Source organism: Sus scrofa, chromosome 2 (assembly GCF_000003025.6).
Source record: "Sus scrofa isolate TJ Tabasco breed Duroc chromosome 2, Sscrofa11.1, whole genome shotgun sequence".
In the NCBI taxonomy this organism is placed as follows: domain Eukaryota; kingdom Metazoa; phylum Chordata; class Mammalia; order Artiodactyla; family Suidae; genus Sus; species Sus scrofa.
This window is the reverse complement of record NC_010444.4, coordinates 29,610,941-29,630,983: the sequence shown is the minus strand read 5'-3', so window position 1 is coordinate 29,630,983 and position 20,043 is coordinate 29,610,941. Positions and strand designations below refer to the sequence as shown.

At 34.5% G+C, this 20,043-nt stretch overlaps 1 protein-coding gene across 9 annotated transcripts in view; it reads right to left on the bottom strand.

Annotated features, from left to right (window-relative positions):
- The window catches only part of LOC100517025, a 431,209-nt gene that overhangs the window by 165,406 nt on the left and 245,760 nt on the right, over positions 1–20,043 (bottom strand). For all 9 annotated transcript variants that reach the window (XM_021085287.1, XM_021085289.1, XM_021085290.1 and 6 more), the window contains 3 exons: positions 19,573–19,633; positions 7,182–7,316; positions 6,621–6,778 (listed from right to left, as the gene is read on the bottom strand). In XM_021085287.1, the coding sequence (XP_020940946.1) occupies positions 6,621–6,778; positions 7,182–7,316; positions 19,573–19,633 (354 nt within the window). The remainder of the gene's footprint in view (positions 1–6,620; positions 6,779–7,181; positions 7,317–19,572; positions 19,634–20,043) is intronic.

Sequence of the window (20,043 nt, the reverse complement as noted above, 5' to 3'; positions counted from 1 at the left end):
AATTTAACTTTCTCTGAAAAGCAGGAAACTATAATAGTTCCATTACCTAGTGCATCTCAAACCTGTTACTAACAGAGAAAAAACATTAAAGGCGGAAAAAACCATGTCACTTCTTTGAAGCTTCCTTTCTTCTATTCTATCAAGGGGGAAAAATCCCTTATAAAAGTTGACCAGTGCAGTAGAGCTTCTATTTATATCCTATTGGAAGGGTAAAATAATAAAGTGAGTACCAAATGCTCAGGGTTTATTCCATGCTGATTGCAGCCAGACTTAATTAGAGAAGAAGGACTGATTTTACACCAATTGTAAAAATGTAAATAAGGCTTTAAAAGTGATTTAGGAATTACATTTTATAAATGAAATTTTGATTTTAATTTAAACAATTCTCTTAGGGTATAATACACATTATTCAGATATTCTGCTTTTGTTATGACTGAAATAGTAGTGATACTTCAGGAGACTCTGGGACAGAAACACCTGTTTGTTATCAAATTACTTGTCCTAATGATTACAATAATTTTATGCACTAGATTAACTTAAAATATAAATATTAAAATATTTTCAAGTTTAAATTATTAGATAGAAACACCATAAAATAGCAGTAAAAAATGTGCACCAAATATATCATATCCTCATATATTTTAATGTAAATATTTCTACTAATAAAGTATCACATTAAAAATGCTTTTCAGGAAGTTCCCTTATGGAGCAGTAGGTTAAGGGTCTGGCATTGCCATTGCTATGGAACAGGCCACAACTGAAGATTGGGTTCTGTCTCTGGCCCAGGAACTTCCACATGCTGCAGGCATGATAAAAAAAAAAAATGCTTTTCATAACATGTGTTGATTTTTGTCCTATTGCACATATTATATTTAATTATTAAACTTTAAAAGGAATAATAAAAATTTTAAACTTGGTAACAATTATTAATGTTTTGACATATTTCCTTCAAGTCACCTGTCCATCTTGCACATTATTTATTTTTGTTTACTCTTTTCTATATAAAACTAGGAAAACACTAAACATATTTTATTACTTGCTTTTTTTTATTAGAATCAAAACTCATGAGAAAAAGTCCATTTTAAATGAAAAAAAAATCAAAGAACTTTTTAATATAGGTTTGGAAAGACTGAAGTACATGCCAAGTTGAGTCACGAAGAGAAATGTCAATGTGATCTGTGGCAGCTGCTTACTTCCCTGGGAAGGAAGGGGCTGGTTAGGAGTACAGTAGCTAGCAAACCCCTCAGCGCTCCACAAAGTCACTAGTGGGAAAAGAACAAAGGCCTTTCCAATGCAACTAACACAGATGTGCCCAAAGGCAAACTGTCAGAAACAGTTAAGATGACAGCTACTCACAGTTCATTATTTCCTTCTCACAGGTCACTGGGTGACAAGCTGGGTCAGTGTGCTTTGTCGGCTGTCCCAGTCCTTCCCCACCCCCTATTCAATTTAAATAAGGGTGAAGGGCTCTATTGGATAAACTAACGTAAACAAACATATTCCAACACTTAAAGATGCCAGAAGATGGCATTTATTTTATTTTGGACCAAACTTAGACTAAAATGTGCACACAACTTACTTTATCCAAGAAGAGAACCACATTTTTGTATCTCACTGATAAAGGAGGCAAAAACATTTTAAGCAAACAAAAAAGATAACCTATCATATAATAAGAATCCTACATGAAAGACCTAACACAGTAAAAGATTTTACTTCCTCTTCAATGCAAAAAGAGTTTTTCCATGTTAAAAAAATTATCAACAATTAGATTACTTTCTACAATGGTTTAAAATGTAAATTAAATGAAATGATTCTGTAGATGAGAGAGCTTGGTTTGTAGTGATTGTTGCAGGTTTTTTTGGAAGGATATAATTCAAAATAATACACCAATCAAAATAGCAATAGTCTAATCAAATCTTTTATGATGCGTACACATAAAATTTTAGTAATGACAATATGGCTACTCAATAGGATGACATTTTGTTATGAAATTAATAGAATAAAAATTACCAGGGATGAGGAATAAAACGGTGGTTGCAAGAGTATGGTCTATAGATCTGAACAGATATAGGTTCAAATCCCATCTCCTTCATGAACTAGCTGTATGACTAGACACATGTTGAGACCACTCTGAGCCTCAGTTGCTTCATCTTTATGGATTATAAGAGTACCTCTATCATCAAGTTATTATTACAATAAGTAAATCAATTTATCTCATTGTTACAAGAATAAGTACTTAGAATAGCAGTTGACACATGGTAAGTATTCAACAAATGACAGCTATTACTTGTCACCAAGTTTAGTACATACAAAGCTAAATGAACCACCATTCAAGATGTGAAATACCTTAGTTAATCATGACAAATTATATTCATATTACTAGAAAGGGAATTTTAAAAACCTTAAATCCATTCAAGTGCAAGTCTGCAAATCAGTAAACCTAGACTATTGAATTCAACAAGAAATCAGGGATTCACAGTCTCCTTTAGTATTTTCTACCTTTTATTTAGTCTTCACTGAAAGCTGCATATATTGAAATAGCATTTATTATTCCCTTTCTAAACTGTTCCACTTTATTTAAAAGTTCCTTTCTAAGTTATCTGGTCAAAATAATAGGCCCCATTTGAGAGGCTAAAGATCTGGAATAATCACTAAGATAAGAACATGAATGGTCAGGCAGAACAATATAGAGGCTAAGAATAACACCTGAGGGGCAGATAGGCCTGCCTGAATTTATTAGCTGGAAGGCCTTAACCAAGTAACTTAATCTCTCTGTACCTAAATGTGTTATTTCCTTATCAGTAATACAGAGATTAATATCTCTGTTTTATATACTATAACTGGAGCAAGATCCTATGGGGCCTTCCTGTGACAGCCCCCTCCTCACACGTCCCCTTCTTCAGTACCTCCCTGAAGTACCTAGAAAATAGTATTTGATGAATATTTCCTAAACTGTTTTGCAGATGCTAAAACCCCCACCAAATGGAAGAATTAACTACCTGATGACCATGAACATGTAGCTCCCAGAACTACTGGTGCCTGAGGATTGATAATGGAGAATTGTGCATGAGCTGATCACATACCCTGAAACTCCCCTCCCTCACCTGGCCTTTAAAAATGCTTTCCTGAAACCCATTGGTGGAGTTTGGGTGTTTTAAGCACTAGCTGCTCTGGATTCCTTGCTTTGTGCACCCTGAAATAGATCCTGCACTTTTCTTCATCACAACTTAATGACAGTAGATTGGCTTTACTGAATGCTGGCAACTGGACCCAAGTTTGGCTCAGTAACAATTTCTCATAGGTTATTGGAAAATAAAGCACTTAAGCAAAGTCAGCATACGTTGATAAGTGAATATTATCTTTCCTTGTCACATATTACCTGACAGTAATTACCAATCTCTCTGTATTTCCCTAAATTTAGCAATCTGTGATTCTTTCCTTCCTTGGCTACTACTCAGGAAGTACATAAATTTATATCTTTATTTTTTTATTCTTTTCAATTGTATATTCTTTTTTCAGGCTATTTGCTCATTAATTTTTCCCTGGTATTCTAAAATTATGTTTCTTTTTCCAATTTCCACAATTCAGATCATTTCACATTATTCCTTTATTTTTGGTAGTGACTTTATTCCTTTTTTGTCTTTTTTATTGTTTTAGGGCTGCACCCGCAGCATATGGAGGTTCCCAGGCAAGGGGTCGAATCAGATCTGTAGCCGCTGGGCTATGCCACAGCCACAGCATCGCCAGATCCAAGCCTGCCTGCGACCTACACCATGGCTCATGGCAACGCTGGATCTTTAACCCACTGAGTGAGGCCAGGGATCAAACCTGTGTCCTCATGGTTACCAGTCAGATTCGTTTCTGCTGAGGCATGATGGGAACTCCTGCAGTGACTTTATTCTTTATTTCATAAAATCATCACTGCTAAAAGCAAGAAAATGTGAGGCTCTCTTTTGAAGCTGTGATACTATAATGCACTGATTCTCTTATATTTGGAAAGCATGCAAACCTAACAGTAGAGCCTAAGGTTCAAAATAATCAATATGTCAAGTTCAATACCATGTTCTAATTTTGCCCAACAACTCCTTCAAAAATGAGAGGAAAGTAATTGCTCTAAATAATAATTCTTTACTCAAAATAACTTTGTTAAGGAACAGAAGAAGGAGAGAAACTGAAATTACACCTATTGTAATAAATTGTGGAGGTGGAGAAGAGAATGCAGATAAATCCCTATGATTTTAAAGAAAAAAAAAAAAAAAAAAAAAAGGTGGCTGGAAAATTTGCCGTAGCCTGAGACAAAAACCCTGAGAACCCTCACTAAGAAAAGGGCCCTGGCAAATTTCTTATTAAATAAAATCCAAAATACACTTACCAGTCAATTTCTATTAACTAAAAACTCAAATCTAGATACAATCCACATTAAAAACTTTTTCTACCCCTACTTGTTTTCAGAACATTTTCACGACTCTACTTATTGAATGCTTACTACATTCATTTATAAGACATCTCATTTAATTTTAATAACTCAAACAGGTATTTGTTTGTTAACTGATGTGAAATGCTTTGCTTTTTTGTTTGTTTTTTGGTTTTTTTGCCTCACATTTCCTAACAGTATATTCTTTACTCCCAAGTTCCAGCATCAGACTACATTGCTTTAGGGAAGATACAACAGAATATAGAAGAAAAATCTGTAAACTACCCAAAACCCTCAACTCTTTAAAAAAAAAAAAAAAAAAAAAAAAAAAAGTTCCAGGTTGGGGAATCAGAGAGAAGTAGGTGAGTAATCACTGAGGTTCCTGCACAGTGACCCACCAGGGCCAACAAGAGACAAACACAAAAACACCATTTAGGTTTCAGAAATCTGAGAGCAGGAAGAAATCGTGTCTCCTTGAATAGAGCCCAGGATAATGAGAAGCCCCTAGCATTCTCTCAAGAAATGGCTGCAAAGAGAGCATAGAAAGATAGGCTAACAATGACTTCATAAGAGTATGTGACTTCCTCAGCCCCCGTTTTTTACAGGAAAACTTTAAAGACTACTCCCAAGAGACTTAATATGCTAGTGACCTGGATGAAGAGTAGCCCCTTGATAGCTGCAGCCTTGTGACAGTGTTGAGGAGCATCAGAGAAGTAAGACCCTTATGTATGACTGAAGAGCTAGTATTAAGGAAGGAAAACTTGGAACACAGGTTTTCATATAAGTTCAGGATACCCCATACTGTAATACAGTAAGGTACTAAATGTGTTATTTTGTTTGTGCCCTATCTTACTCAAAACAACAAAATCAAAGGATTTGAAGGATAAATAGCAATTTAAGGAGAAAATAAACTGAAGAGGCACTTTTGTTACCAAGGAAAAAATGTTTCTACCTTCTATCAAAATCTGCAGCAGCAATATGTAATTTAAAAATATAAATAACTTTTGGTGTTCCCATCATGGCTCAGTGGAAATGAATCTGTCTAGCATCCACGAGGACGCAGGTTCGATCCCTGGCCTTGCTCAGTGCGTTAAGGATCCGGCATTGCCCTGAGCTGTGGTGTAAGCTGCAGACACCCCTTGGATCCTTCGCTGCTATGGCTGTGGTGTAGGCCAGGGGCTACAGCTCGGATTCAACCCCTAGCTTGGGAACCTCCATACGCCGTAGGTGTGGCCCTCAAAAGACAAAACAAAAAAGCTTTTAACTGAAATAAAAAGTTATTTTTAACTTTTGTTTCACAAAACAAGGTTTAACAAAACCTTTGTTAAACTTTTATTTAAACCTACACAATGTTACATGTCAAGTATATCTCAGTAAAGCTGAAAAAAAAACTTTTTAAAAAAGAAATTAAAAGCTGTGTTGTTTTTTTTTTTCTTTTTTCATGCAATTGCCATTTCTATCTACAGTTAGGATATTTAAACTTAAGAATTTTCCTGATCTTTACTGAGTATGGTCAGAGCTGTATAATCTCCTTTAAGATTGCTTCAATCGATAGTTAACTTCAAACCACTGTATGTTAAAATTGCAGTTTATCTATCACTTTGTGATTTACAACATCAAGCCCAACAAAATAATAATAATAACAAACTTTAGTTTTCCAATTAGATAAAGAGCATCAGAGAAATAGTCTCCATTTTCCAACCAAGGATGATTTTCAATTAGTTAGCAAAATCATTGGTGTTAGTTTTATTCCAGTATTGAAATTTTGGCAATTTGTTAAATTATTACTACTTTGGACCATCTATTGTGCGCTTATTCCCCAGGTCTAAACATAATATTCTCCTTGTGGAACATAGAAAGGATTGTTTAAGAACATGTCCTTCTTTAAGACCTTTTGGTATTTTCACAAGTGGATATATGCTCAGTACTGCCTTACCCTCATTATGTTATTTCAGAATATTTTGGTGAGATCCCAGGATAGAAACCCTTCTTAAGCATACTTATAAACAATACCATGCATCAATCTTAATGAAATACACATAAATGTCACCTCTTTTCATCAAATGTGACCTGAAAACTACTGTGCTTGAAAGCCAAAGGGCTTTTGAGATATTTCAGTAATCTTCAAGAAATCAATCTTACATGAAACTGAAGGAAAACATCGAATGTCATTGAGCAATAAAGCTCCATTCTGTCAGTGTCCTACCTCTGAGCAGAAGCCTTAGGATGTTTCTCTTCCAGTTTCCTCACCAGTGCCACTGTCAGCTGCCCTGTCTCCCCAAGAGAACCTTCTGGCATTAAGTGGGCATCTGAAGGCTCTGGCAGCTGCTTCAGACCAGGGATACTGGCGCTGCTTTGTAGAACCTAATAAATGAAATACAGGAATAATTAGATAATTTTCTTTGAGTGGAAATATCTAAACTATATATGCCAAAAATTTAACATTGCACTTTTCATGGTTCCTTTAGTGTTCTTCATCCAGCACATAAACCATTGGTAGGTGGTCAGAACAAAAGAAGGCAGTCCTAAGAAAAGCTAGTATGTCACCATCTATTTAATGAAATAGTGTTTATATAAACATACATGTAGATGTTTATGTAAATATAAATGTGCAGATGGGTATATATAATGTATATGACGGTAAACATTAATAACACTATTTTGTGAATTCATTCTTGACCCCTGAAAACAACCCAAATGTTTTTTCCCTTTTCAAAATACATTTTAGAGATCTATTTCTGTCTTGCCTCTGGCTTACTACACTGACCTCTTCTGCTACGCTGCTGCCATGTTCCCAATGAGCTGCGGTCCAGGCACCATGGTGAAGGTGATACTCTGTCTGGGTCACATCCACTTGTGCATTTAGCTCCTCTAGGTAGGTCAGAACAAACTGAGGATAAGCCTGGAGGAAAGAAAAAAAATAAAAAGTTGTACCAGCCTTGTAAGAGACAGACAAAAATCTACACCACTGGACTGATGGGAGGATAAATTAGATTAATAATAAAATGGTCTGGCTAATAAAGCTTTGGATTTTGATTTCAGATTAAAATCAAGCCATATAATTTTCATATGAAGATTCCAATTTGTTTGATATGCTCAAGTTTAACTAGATTGCTCAATATTAAAGCCATCTTACATATAAACAATAATGGCTAATGGCTAACATTTATTGAGTTATTTCTACATAAATGTATTACTGTAAACACATTATATACATGTAATGTGCAGTTGCTCTATTGTTTAGGAATAGTAAATTCTGCTCCAGAAGAAAACAAATAGGATGAATGAGATTCATTAGCTGTATTAAGCATAGATAAGTAAGCTAGTAACCTGAGAAGGGTCAGACAGAAAGGAAATAGAGCATTATGTCTATGAACATAGAAAGGAGTAGAATGACAAATTAGACATTTAATAGTCACGATTTACTAAACAACAAGCAAAGCAACAGTATTTATGATATCCTAGATATAAATGAAGCACATGAGACACACAATAATCATGAGATCTTTAATTGGCCACCCACTGCTGACTTTCATTGTGGATCCTCTACTAGACACATCCACAGCTGCCCATAGGCTATCTGGGGAGCACAGCACTGGCCAAGTGTACTTGCAACCAGCTCTCTCATGGAGCACGTGTGTGATGTTATCTTAGGTACATTTTACCTGTTACATTTCATAATTTTTTCTCTTGTTCAAATTTCAACTCTGGTCCTTGTAACCACATCAGCGGCAGGGAAGGGTGATGCAACAAGAGAGAGGATATGTGGATATGGTGAAAATTCAGGTGATGTCGCTCTCCAATCCACCTGTACTTCAAGTGTGTTCATCTAGCCCATCTTTCTCCCCTTACACTTTACTTTGTATTTTAAATTGATTTAATAATTCATGACCTGAACATTTTAATTTGGTGTGTGCACCGGTCTGTTCCAGGAGCTCAAGAATAGCCTATCTAGGAGCATATGTAGAAGCTACCATTGCATCAGAGTAATTTCCCACATAACAACGTATTTACATTTTGACCCTTACAACAGCTCTTTGAAATAGGTATGACTATTGTGTCTATTTTAAAGTCAGGGAAACAAACACAAGAAGGTTAAGCAACTTGCTCATTCAGCTGTTTACTATTTTATAAAACCTAGATATGCTGCCTCAAGTATAATAGAAATGTCATAAACAACCTTTTTAAAGTGTAGAAGTAAAGTTTTAATAAAAAATATGAGATGTTAAAGGGTACTAAAGTCCTTATATTATTCTAGAAAAAGAGATAGTAAATAACTTTAAACTTTGTTTAAAAATGTATAACTAAACGAGCATGTTCTAAAATTAAATTGTAATAATGGATGCAAAACCCTGAGAATATATTGAAAAATATTGACTGGCACAAACTTCAGTTAGGTGAATTGCATGGTATGTTAACTGCATTTCAATAAAGCTGTTTTTACTATAAGAGATAAAATTTAAAAATATAAATACAGAGTATATCTTCTGAATAAGTAGGAGGGAGGGAATACAGAAAAAGTCAAGAAGAAAGATTGAAAAATACAAATTAAAAATTCAGTAAATAGAAATTTTTGTTGGATTAATCAATAAATGACAATTAAAATTTAAAATATGCATTCCCTTCGACTGAGCAAACGTACACACACATATTGTTGTTCATTGTAACATGGTTCCTATTTGTCTAAACGTGTATTATCAAGGAGACTTTAAGAGATAAAGTAGAATGTGGATGCCAATAAGAAGAGATGGCCACAATATGCTATTGAATGGAAAAAACAGCTCAAAAAGTTTTATTTATAATATAAGTAATGTATTAATACACACATACATAGACATATAATTAGATTTAATATATATTATCACACACATATAATTAATCAGAAATGATTAATAATTTTTGAGGAATAGTTAGAGAGGTACTTTTGCTTATTCAGTTCTGAATTATCAGAGGACTTTTTTCACCACCAACATACACTACATTTATTATTTAAATGGAAACCATACTCTACATAAAAATACATGCATAATTTCTGAGACTATACTAAAAAACTTATTATTAGTGAATAACTCTGGGAAACAGGATTAAAGTTTGAGAGGAAGAGATTTTAATTCTCATTAGTATAGTTTTTCAAATATTAATCTTTATGTGCATTTATGCATTTCTAATTTTATTAAATATACTTTTTAAAAGCCTAACTTAGAATAGTATCTTTATTGTATATACTAGTCAATCTTGGAGTCTTTTTAGGGCCACTTCCATGGCATATGGAGATTCCCCAGCGAGGGGTCAAATCGGAGCTATAGCTGCTGGCCTACGACACAGCCACATCAACACCAGATCCAAGCCACGTCTGGGACCTACACCACAGCTCTCAGCAATACTGGGGATCCTCAGCCCACTGAGCAAGGCCAGGGATTGAACCAAGCGTCCTCATGGGTACTAGTCAGACTTGTTTCTGCTGAGCCATGACAGGAACTCCATTGGAAAGAGATTTTTGATCACTAAGCTAACCCAAAAATATTGCAAAAAGAAATTTTAGATGAAAAAATTAGGATTCTCATTTTACTTTGAAGCTTGTGTCATATCTATTTCATTATATTATCTTTTCTTTTGTCAGTTCTTATTGTCTTATAAATGTCCAAGACAACTCAGCTGAAGTGAATATGACAGGCAAAGAGAAACAGATTATTTTATATTGGTTCTATGTAAAGCATCAAAGCCAAAATTAAGCAACAAAGATCACAAGTGTTTTTATATGAGAGGAAATATGAGTAGGGAAATATAATATTAAACATGTTCCAAAATACCAAGAGTATTAAAAGAATGCATATATAAAAAGCAAAATAAATAGTAAACATTCTGAGACAATAAGTACAAATGGTATGGCTCTGATTCTAATAATTGTTAACTCCTTATATTGTGATGGTAGTTTCATGTTTCACATCCTGTAATAGAGGTACGTTTTATATAATTTTACCTCTGAGGCATATTTCCATCTTATTGGAAAGAAGGTGTACCTGGAACACGGGAAACTTTAATATATATCCAGTGAAATGGATGAAGAAGGGCACAAAAGGTAGAGCTATAATGTGTCTGAACATTCTGATAGTCACAGCAGAAATAAAGACCAAAAAAGAGAACAAAAACAGTCACAGGCTTTGCTTCCTGGAGTTGACAGTCAAGCAAATATGGCAGATATAAACAAATTAATACAATGCATTTGGAGACATTTACAAGTTGTTCAGGCATTTTACCTTTGGAATTATTCTAAATCCCAGGGGATGCTTATTCTAACACTTTAATACTATGGTTCCTTACTATTCTCTACTCTATGACCAAGTTATCTTGATCTCTAACCACACACCTACCAGTTTTGTCATCATATCATCAGTCTAGAACAACTAGAATTCTGATCTCTTCTGGGAAATCAACAGCCTAAACTTTTGACTTTTCCTCCCTTCTAGTGCATATGGACATCACCCTAAATTGACCCATACTGCCTTAGCCCTCATTATTTTCTAAGTCCATCAACCCTTTGGGCTTCATTGCATTCTTATCATTCTAATCTACTTTTTACCACCAAAAGATAAATTTTAATAAAATACATATTTGATTACATCATCCCCACTTCAAAAACTATCAGCCCCCTAGTACATACTGATTACTATCTTACAGTCCTATTCTGGTTTCAAATTCTATCTGTGCTATTTATTAGCTTTGTGATTATAAGTTCCATTTCCTTGAGGGAAAAGCATGCTATTGAAGACTGCAGAAGAACTGGCTCAGAATTTCACACTGACCAAAATTCACCCTAAGGTTACACTGACACCGCTTCTGCTGCTGAAAAGGATACCATCCATTTATGAGATTTTTTTTTCAGTCTAATAGGAATCATCTTTATCACTCTTAAGATGTTCCCTCCACATACATAAGGAAGGCCACAGATTTGACCTAACTTGGGGCTCTACAGAATTATTTATGTCTTCATGAGAAATGTAATAGTTGAGTGAGCAAACTATCACCTGGAATGTTTTAAACACTCTCTCCTCTGCACATAATCAGGCATATTTTTAAAGTGTTTCTTTTTTTTTTCCCCTCATGATAAGTGCTTTTTATGTAAAAGTTAGAAAATATAGACAAACTCAAAGAAAATAATTATCCATCTTCCTACCACCTGTACTATGTATAAACTTCCAGTTTTGTTTCTACACACATACATCTTTAATAAAGCATAAATAAATATTAGTTTTCTTATCTGATTTTTCTCAAATCACAAAATCACCATTTTCCTCTTTCATAAATTATTCTACATTATTTGCAATGCCAATAGGTAATCCATTATAAAGACATACCATAATATATTATACAATCTCCCTATTGATTACTCAACCTGTTTTCAATTTTCACTATTATAAACAATGCTCTAATGAACATCCTGAAATATACACTATGCTACCTGCCACTGATTGACTCCTTGAGTTAAGCTGCTGTTAGTGGAATTTCTGAGTCAAAAGGAATATGTATTTTTTTATATATTTTCAGAAATATTGCCAAACTGAACTTCATAAATATTGTACCAGTCTCCTAGAGAGCCCCTAATGTTCCTTGAGGGCTGGTATTCATACCCTCATGTAGTCACCTCCCGCATTATACCAAGATAGTCCTAAGTGACCAGAGAAGATGGCAGAGTGGTGTTACACCACTTCTGAGATTAGGTTATGAGAAACAGTGCAGCTTCCATTTCCTTCTCTTCCTCTCTTGCTCTCTTGGATCATTAGCTGAGGTTGTGAACAGCACTACAGAGAAGGCCATGTGCCAAGGAACTGAAGCCTCTGGACAATGTAAGGTGTGCTTAGAAACAGATTTTCCAGCCTCCTCAAGCCTCAGATGACTTCAGTCTCCATTGACACCTTGACCGCAGCCTCAGGAGAGACTATGAGTTAGAATTACTCAACTAAACCATTTCCAGAGTCCTGGCCTACAGAAACTGTGAGATAATAAATGTTTATTCTAAGTTACTATGTTGGGGGCAATTTATTACACAGCAATAGATAACTAACACCAATAAAATACCAAAAAAAATACACACAAAAAACAGGAATGAGTATGTTTGTTTTCTTACATCTTCATCAACACTAGATATTCCTAGTTTTATATTTCCCGATAATTAAGAGAGACAAAATTCTCTCATTGTTTTACACTTATTTAATTTCTAGTGAAGCTGAACTTTTTTATTTGGGTTAGCTGTTTTAATTTTCTCTCTGTCATGTATTTCCTTTTCATCTTTATCACTCTTAAGATGTTCCTTCCACATACATAAACTTTTCAAGTCCTTCGCTCATTTTTTTTTTAAATTTAAGTGATTATTCTTTTCTGTATTCTTTGCTCTATCAGGCTTATTATATATTAAGAGTATTATCCCATTCTCTAACATTTATATTGAAAATATTTCCCCTATTTTTCATATTTTCCTACTCACTTTTGCTAATGCTATTTTAGATTTAGAAGGTTTTAAATTTTTTACATACTCAAAGCCACTAGTCTTTTCCTTCATGGATGCTATCTTTGTTTGCTTGCACATAAAGAAGTCTATTCACCACTATGGGTAGATGTTTGATGCATGCTTTCTTCTAGATATTTCATGGTTCCATGTTTAAGTTTAAATCTTTAATTTAGCTTAAAGTAGTGAACTGCATTTTAAAAAATGTAATCTAACTTTATCCTTTTGCAGGTGAATAGGGAAATGGTTACCCTTAAAAAAGAACAAAAGAAAAAAATTATCCAATAAATACAATATAACAAAATGCAATACTGTATTTAAATGTGTTATTATCATTAATAAATACAAATGACTGTTTAGCCAAAATTGATGTGCCAGAATCTATCAATAGGACTGAATCTGTGCCAAACACTCAAATACTAGTATTAATAGCTATATGTTGCAGACAAATAATGTGAAGCTCGAAAAGGTTAAATGACTTGTGTAAGGCCACACAGCAAATAAGTAATAGAGCCAAGATTAGTTATTAATATCCTAAAGTAGTAATTCTGTCTTTTTAAATGAATGGAATGAGTTCCATTTATGATACAGCTGCAAATAATTATCAAATTATCCTCCATTTTAGCCTTTATTAGATGGATGTAGTTTTGGATATGACTAAATTTAGATCTAATCAAAATTCCTAAACCTCTAAAAGAATGAAATAGTTTTGCTCTGAGTCTAGAATAACTGTAATTTTAAAAAATCAGCAATCATGTTTGTTAATGGAACATTAAAATTTTTAGAATCAAATTCTCTTAAAAATAATTTGTTTGAAACACAAAGATGTGCATTATTTGCTAGCTATCAATAGAAGTGTTGTGCAAAATTACAAAATTATAAGTTGCAAGAAAAGGAGAGGTAAAAAGGACAGTAGAGTATAAGTAGATGTTTAAGTATCTCAATTTTGAGAGAGAGAAAAATACACTTAAACATTGATCCTGCTCTTCTATGCCTTTTGGTGGGAAGGGCAATACTTAAAAAAGACACAATTATGTCCTTGGGCATAGGACTAAGCTCTATTCAGATGTGTCTCAGAACAAACTCCTCACATGCAGGTACAGGCCAAAGATATCCTGGTACAGTCTCAAAATTCCACTTAAAAAAACTAAAAACAAAAAACAAGATGACAGGCTTTGGTCTTTCTGAGCTCCCTCTCCTAGAACTTCACTCTGAATGAGTACAGTAGTGAGGTCAGAAATGAGATAAGGAGAAAGCTGGGGTAAATCAAAATGAAGTTAAATAAAGGTAATTTTTCTTTTTATTTATTTATTTTTTTTGCTTTTTAGGGCCACACCTGCAGTATATGGAAGTTCCCAGGCTAGGGGTCAAATTGGAGCTACAGCTGCCAGCCTATGTCATAGCCACAGCAATGCTGGATCCCTGACTCACTGAGTGAAGCCAGGAATCGAACCTGTATCCTCATGGATACTAATTGGATGCATTTCTGCTGTGCCACAACAGGAACTCCAGACAAAGGTAATTTTTTAAATGCTTTGATAGTTGATGACTATGTCAAAATTTCTACTTAGGAACAGAGGTGAAGGTGTATATTCCTGGTCGAATAGGGTTGGTATTTTAGCTAGTGTGCCAATACTACTCAGGGAAATGCTGTTACATTAATTTTTGAATTTAAATTGTATCAAACACTCCAAACTTCTAAAATGATGCAGGCTGCCCTGGAATAACAGCTCAACTATGTGATTACAGAACACTAGAGAAATAAATGTATTATGTCTATTAGTCAGGGTCCAATAAGGAAATGGAAACTACATAGTAATTTGAACAGGAAAACTTAATATAAACCATTAATAACAGAGGACTAAAGTGATAGGAAATTGGTTAATAAGAGTTAAAGAGAAGACTAAAGAATATATAAATAGCAGATATGGAGCACTTGGAACTCCTAAGCCTGAGATAGAATGCTTAAAGAAGGGGCCTGACCCAAAGCTGAGATCCACACCACATTGAGGGCACATTGAAGTCCTCACCTGCACCAGCAGGATTCACTGTTAATACGCCTTTGGAGCACCAGGGAAAGCCATCCACAGAGAGATGCCTAGTTGGTGACACTTCACTAAAAAGCCACTGACAAGGAATACACTCAAGAAAAACACAAGAAGGTATCCACTGGCAGTACTCTGCTGTGAAGCTGCCCAAGGCAGGAGCCAGACAATGAATGGTAGATCTGGCACTGTGAGGGAATAAATTATAAATTGGTAACTACCATGACATGTGCTATAGGTTTGAATCATATCCCCCCCCCACAAAAGGTATGTTGAAGTCCTAACCCTTGGAACCTGAAATATGACCTTATTTGGAAATAATATCCCTGCAGAAAAAATCAAATTAATATTAGGTCATTAATGTGGGCTCTAATACATATGACTGATGTTCTTATTAGAAGAGAGAAGTTTGAACATGGTCACACACAAAGGACAATGTCATGTGAAGACTCAGGTGGGTAGGGAGATGGTCATGTGAAGATGGAGGCAGAGACTGAAGTTATGCTGCTGCAAGTCAAGAAATGTCAGGGACTACCAGAAATGGAAGAGTCAAGGATGGACCCTCTCCTAGAGGACATGGATGGAGCGCGGTGCTACTGACACCTTGATTTCAGACTTCTAGCTTCCAGAATTGTCGGAGAATAAATCTCTGCTGTTTTAAACTATCCAGTTTATGACACTTTTTACAGTAATCCAGAAAAATTAATATACCATGTATTTTCAGTTTAATTCATCTAACTTAACATTTCTGCAATCATGATGATGAGACTTTGAGGCAAGCATTAAGAGATACCATGTGATTAATCTAATTTTTCCTTTATTAATTCTTGATGATTGATTAACATTTCGTTTAGACTTGGAGTCACAGAACAGGAAGGAAATCTTGAAAACTCAAGGCCAACCTCCTTGTTTTATTCAAGTAAACTCTTCTTTAATTGAAGTATAGTTAACTTACTATATTAAATTAGTTTCAGGTATACAACAAAGTAATTATCAATATAATACATATACAGAATACATAAATCATAAGTGTAAAATTCAATCTATTTCACCTAGTGAATACCTGTTTAATTAACCACCCAGGTCAAGAAAGAAAACAGCCATACACCTAAGTGTTCCTCATGGTCCCTCTCAGTCCATAACTTGCTTCAGCTATATCCATGCTCCTTACTTCTAACATGATAGATTTGTTGCTTTGCACAGCATTAAAGTTTAAATGACTGCCGTTATTCGTTGTGTATTCTCATAATTTCTTTTGTTCACCATTATATTTGCGAGATTCATATTATTATGTGTAATTGTGATTTGTCCATTGGCATTGCTATGCTCTAGGGTCAGAAAACAATGGCCCATGAGCCAGATCTGATGAACCATCTGTTTCTGAAAATAAAGTTTTATTGAAATGCAGCCACACATTGTTTATGGCTGCTTTCATGCTGCAAAGGCAGGGTTAAGAATTTGGGACAGAGATATCCAAATATTTAGTATCTGGCCCTTTACAGAAAATTTCCATCTCTGCCACATATTATTCCACTAAATATATTTATTACAACTTATTTATCCATCATTCTGCTGATAAGCATTTAAGTAATTTCCATGCTGAGGCTACTACAATTAGTGCTATTAACATTTTGGTAAATATATTTTCCTTAAGATATATAAGTATTTCTGTTTAGTATTAAACTAGTGTGGGAATTGCTAGGCTGTATAAAAATGCTCTACTTTAGCAGATATTACCAGTTTTCCAAATTGTAAATCTCTTCATTTTAATAAATAAAAAAGCTGATGTGGATATTGAAAAGATATCTGCACACTCACATTTATTGTAGTATGATTCATAATAGCAAATATATGAAAGCAACCTAGGTGTCCGTCAGTGGATGAATGGATAAAGAATAAAACATAGGCAGTACACTATTTGAGATCAGTCTTTGCAATATTTTTTTGGATATGTCACCTCAAGCAATGAAAACAAAAGCAAAAATAAATAAATGGGACTGTGTCAAATGAAAAAGCTTTTGCACAGCGGAGGTAACCATCTAAATGAAGAAAACATACTAAATGGAAAAGATACTGCAAATAATATATCAAATAAAGGTTAATATCCAAAATATATAAAGAACTCATACAATTCAATATCAAAAAAATAGAAACAAAACAGACAATTCAACTAACAGCAATGGACTTTTTCATTTTTCTTTTTGGCCTGCAGCATGCAGCAGCTCGATGTGGGATTTCAGTTCCCAGACCAGGGATTGAACTGGGGCCCCAATGGTGAAAGTGCTGAGTCCTAACCACTAGACCACCAGGGAACGCCCTATAAGGTTTTTTGTTTGTTTGTTTGTTTGTTTTTTCCATTTTGGCTGTATCTGTAGCATGTTTCCAGGCCAGGGACTGAGCCTGTGCCACAGTGGTGAAAATGCTAGATTCTTAACTTACAGAGCCACCAGGGAACTCTGGACAGTGGATCTTTAAAATTAAGACATTTTTTCCAAAGAAGATATACAGATGGCCAACAGACACATGAAAAGATGCTCAACAAAATGAATCATCAGAGAAATGCAAATCAAAACCACAATAAGAGAGCACTTCCTAACCGTCAGAATGGCTATTATTAAAAAGCCAAGAAAAAGCAAGCATTGGTAAGCATATGGCCAAAAGGGTACCCTCATACACTGCTGGTGGGAATGTATGTTGGTGCAGCCACTATGGACCTTCCTCAAAAAATTAAAAATAGAACTATCACATGATCTACCACTTCCAAGTATTTTTACAAAGAAAACAAAAATATTAATTCGAAAAGATGCACCCCTTTGTTCACTGCAGCATTATTCACAACAGCCAAGATACAGAAGCAAGCTAAGTGCTCGTTGACCGATGAATTGATTTGAATGGATATCCATTACACATGCACACACAATGGAATATTACTCAACAATAAAAAGAAAGAAATCTTGCCATTTGTGACAACGTGGATAAAGTTACAGGGAATTATGCTAAGTTAGAGAATTCAGACAGAGAAAGACAAATATCACAATTTTTCACTAATATGTGTTATCTAAAACAAAACAAATGAACAAGCATAACAGAACAGAAAAAAACTCATAGATACAGAGAACAAACAAGTGGTTGCCAGAGGGGAGCGGAGGGTTGGAGGATAAGTGAAGTAGGTGAGGGAGAGTAAGAGGTACAAACTTCCAGTTACAAAATAAGTGGGTCATGGGTATGAAATGTAGCATGAGGAATATAGTCAATAATTATAGACTATCTTTGCAAGGTGACAGGTGGTAACTAGACTTATCATGGTGAACATTTTGTAATATATAAAAATATCGAATCTCTATGTTATGCACCAGGAACTAACACACAGTTGTGGTCAGTTATAACTCAAAAGCAAACAAAAGAAAAAGAGATTAGCTCTGTGGTTTTCAGAAGGGGGGGGAGGGTATTGGATGAAGGTAGTCAAAAGGTACACACTTTGAGTTATAAGATAAATAACACACAGTATGAGGGATGTAATGTACAATATGATCAATATAATTAACAGTGCTGTATGTTATATATGAGATGTTTAAAATGTGGATCTTGAAATTTCTCACCACAAGGAAACATTTTTTTTCTTTTATTTTGTATCTATGAGATGATGGATATTCACTAAACTTATTGTGGTAATCGTGTCATGATGCATATAAGTCAAATCAGTATGCTGTAAAAGTTAAACTTATATGGTGCTATTTATCAACTATATCTCAACAGAACTAGAAATAAAATAAATAAGATACCCTTTATGTCTTACCCCCCAAAAAAGTGATACACATACACACTGAAATATATCATTACACCATGAAATTTTGTCATTTGTGACAACATGTATAAACCTTGAGGGCTTTGTGCTAATGAGATAAGCCAGACAGAGAAAAACAAATACTTTATGATTATTACCTATATATGGAATCTAAAAAAGTTGAACTTGTAGCAACAGGGAGAATAATAGTGGTTACCAGGGGCTGTGGGGTGGGGAAACTGGGGAGATGTTAAGGGCACAAACTTGCAACTAGTAGATAAATAAGTTCTGGAGATTTAATGCACAGAATAGTGATTATAGTCAACTATAATGTATTACATACTTGAAAGCTGTTAAGAGAGTGGATCTTAATCTCACCACAAAAAAAAAAAAGAAATAATCACGTGACATGATAGAAATGTTAGCAATACTATGGGGTAATCGTACTGCAACATATACAGGACAAATCAACATGTCGTTTGTCTTAAACTTACACAATGTTATGTGTTGGTTACAGCTCTATTTTTTTTAAATAATAAATTAAATTTATTTTAAAAATAGAAGAAAGGAAACTGATGCCCTCAAATGCTAGGTTGTATCATAGTAATGAATTGAATAAAATTATATTTGGCTTTGGAAAACTTATTTCAGAGTCAAGCAAAACTTCAGAGGAAAGTATTGATTTAATTAAATCTAGATTTCTGGGAGGAGAATGAAATCATTTGTAGAGGAAAAGCATTTCTTGCTCTCAACAACATACAGGGCATTTTATAAGAATCTGAAAACAGAAAAATGTAGGAATAAAACTGTGGCTTATAGTCCTTACCTTAGAATAAATGCAGCTGTCAATTCCAAATATCCACTTCTGAGAATCATCTCCTTTATTTCTGTAATGAAAATGTAATTTAGAGATTGACAACTTTTCTCCACATTGAGACACTCTGTAGGTTTCAAATAGAAGTATCATTTTCCTCACAGCCTGGCAGGAAGACTGCACACATTTACACTAAGGATGCTACCATTCTACTACCATCACTGCTACCTCAGCAGCTAAAGCCTTACCTAAGACAACTGATTTCTTTGGTACCCAAAGTGCTATGATGTGTTTGTGTGTGTGTGTTACCAATGGCAACAGTGAGTGAGAATTTTAGAGAGTAAATAGAATCAATAAGAATATTATAGAAATTTCTGCCTTTCTAATATGATCTTTCGTGAAACAACAAAAAAAAAGGGGGCTTAGTTAAGTATAAGGATTAAGAGAATGTGGTGGAAAAAGACATCATGTAAATTTAGGAAC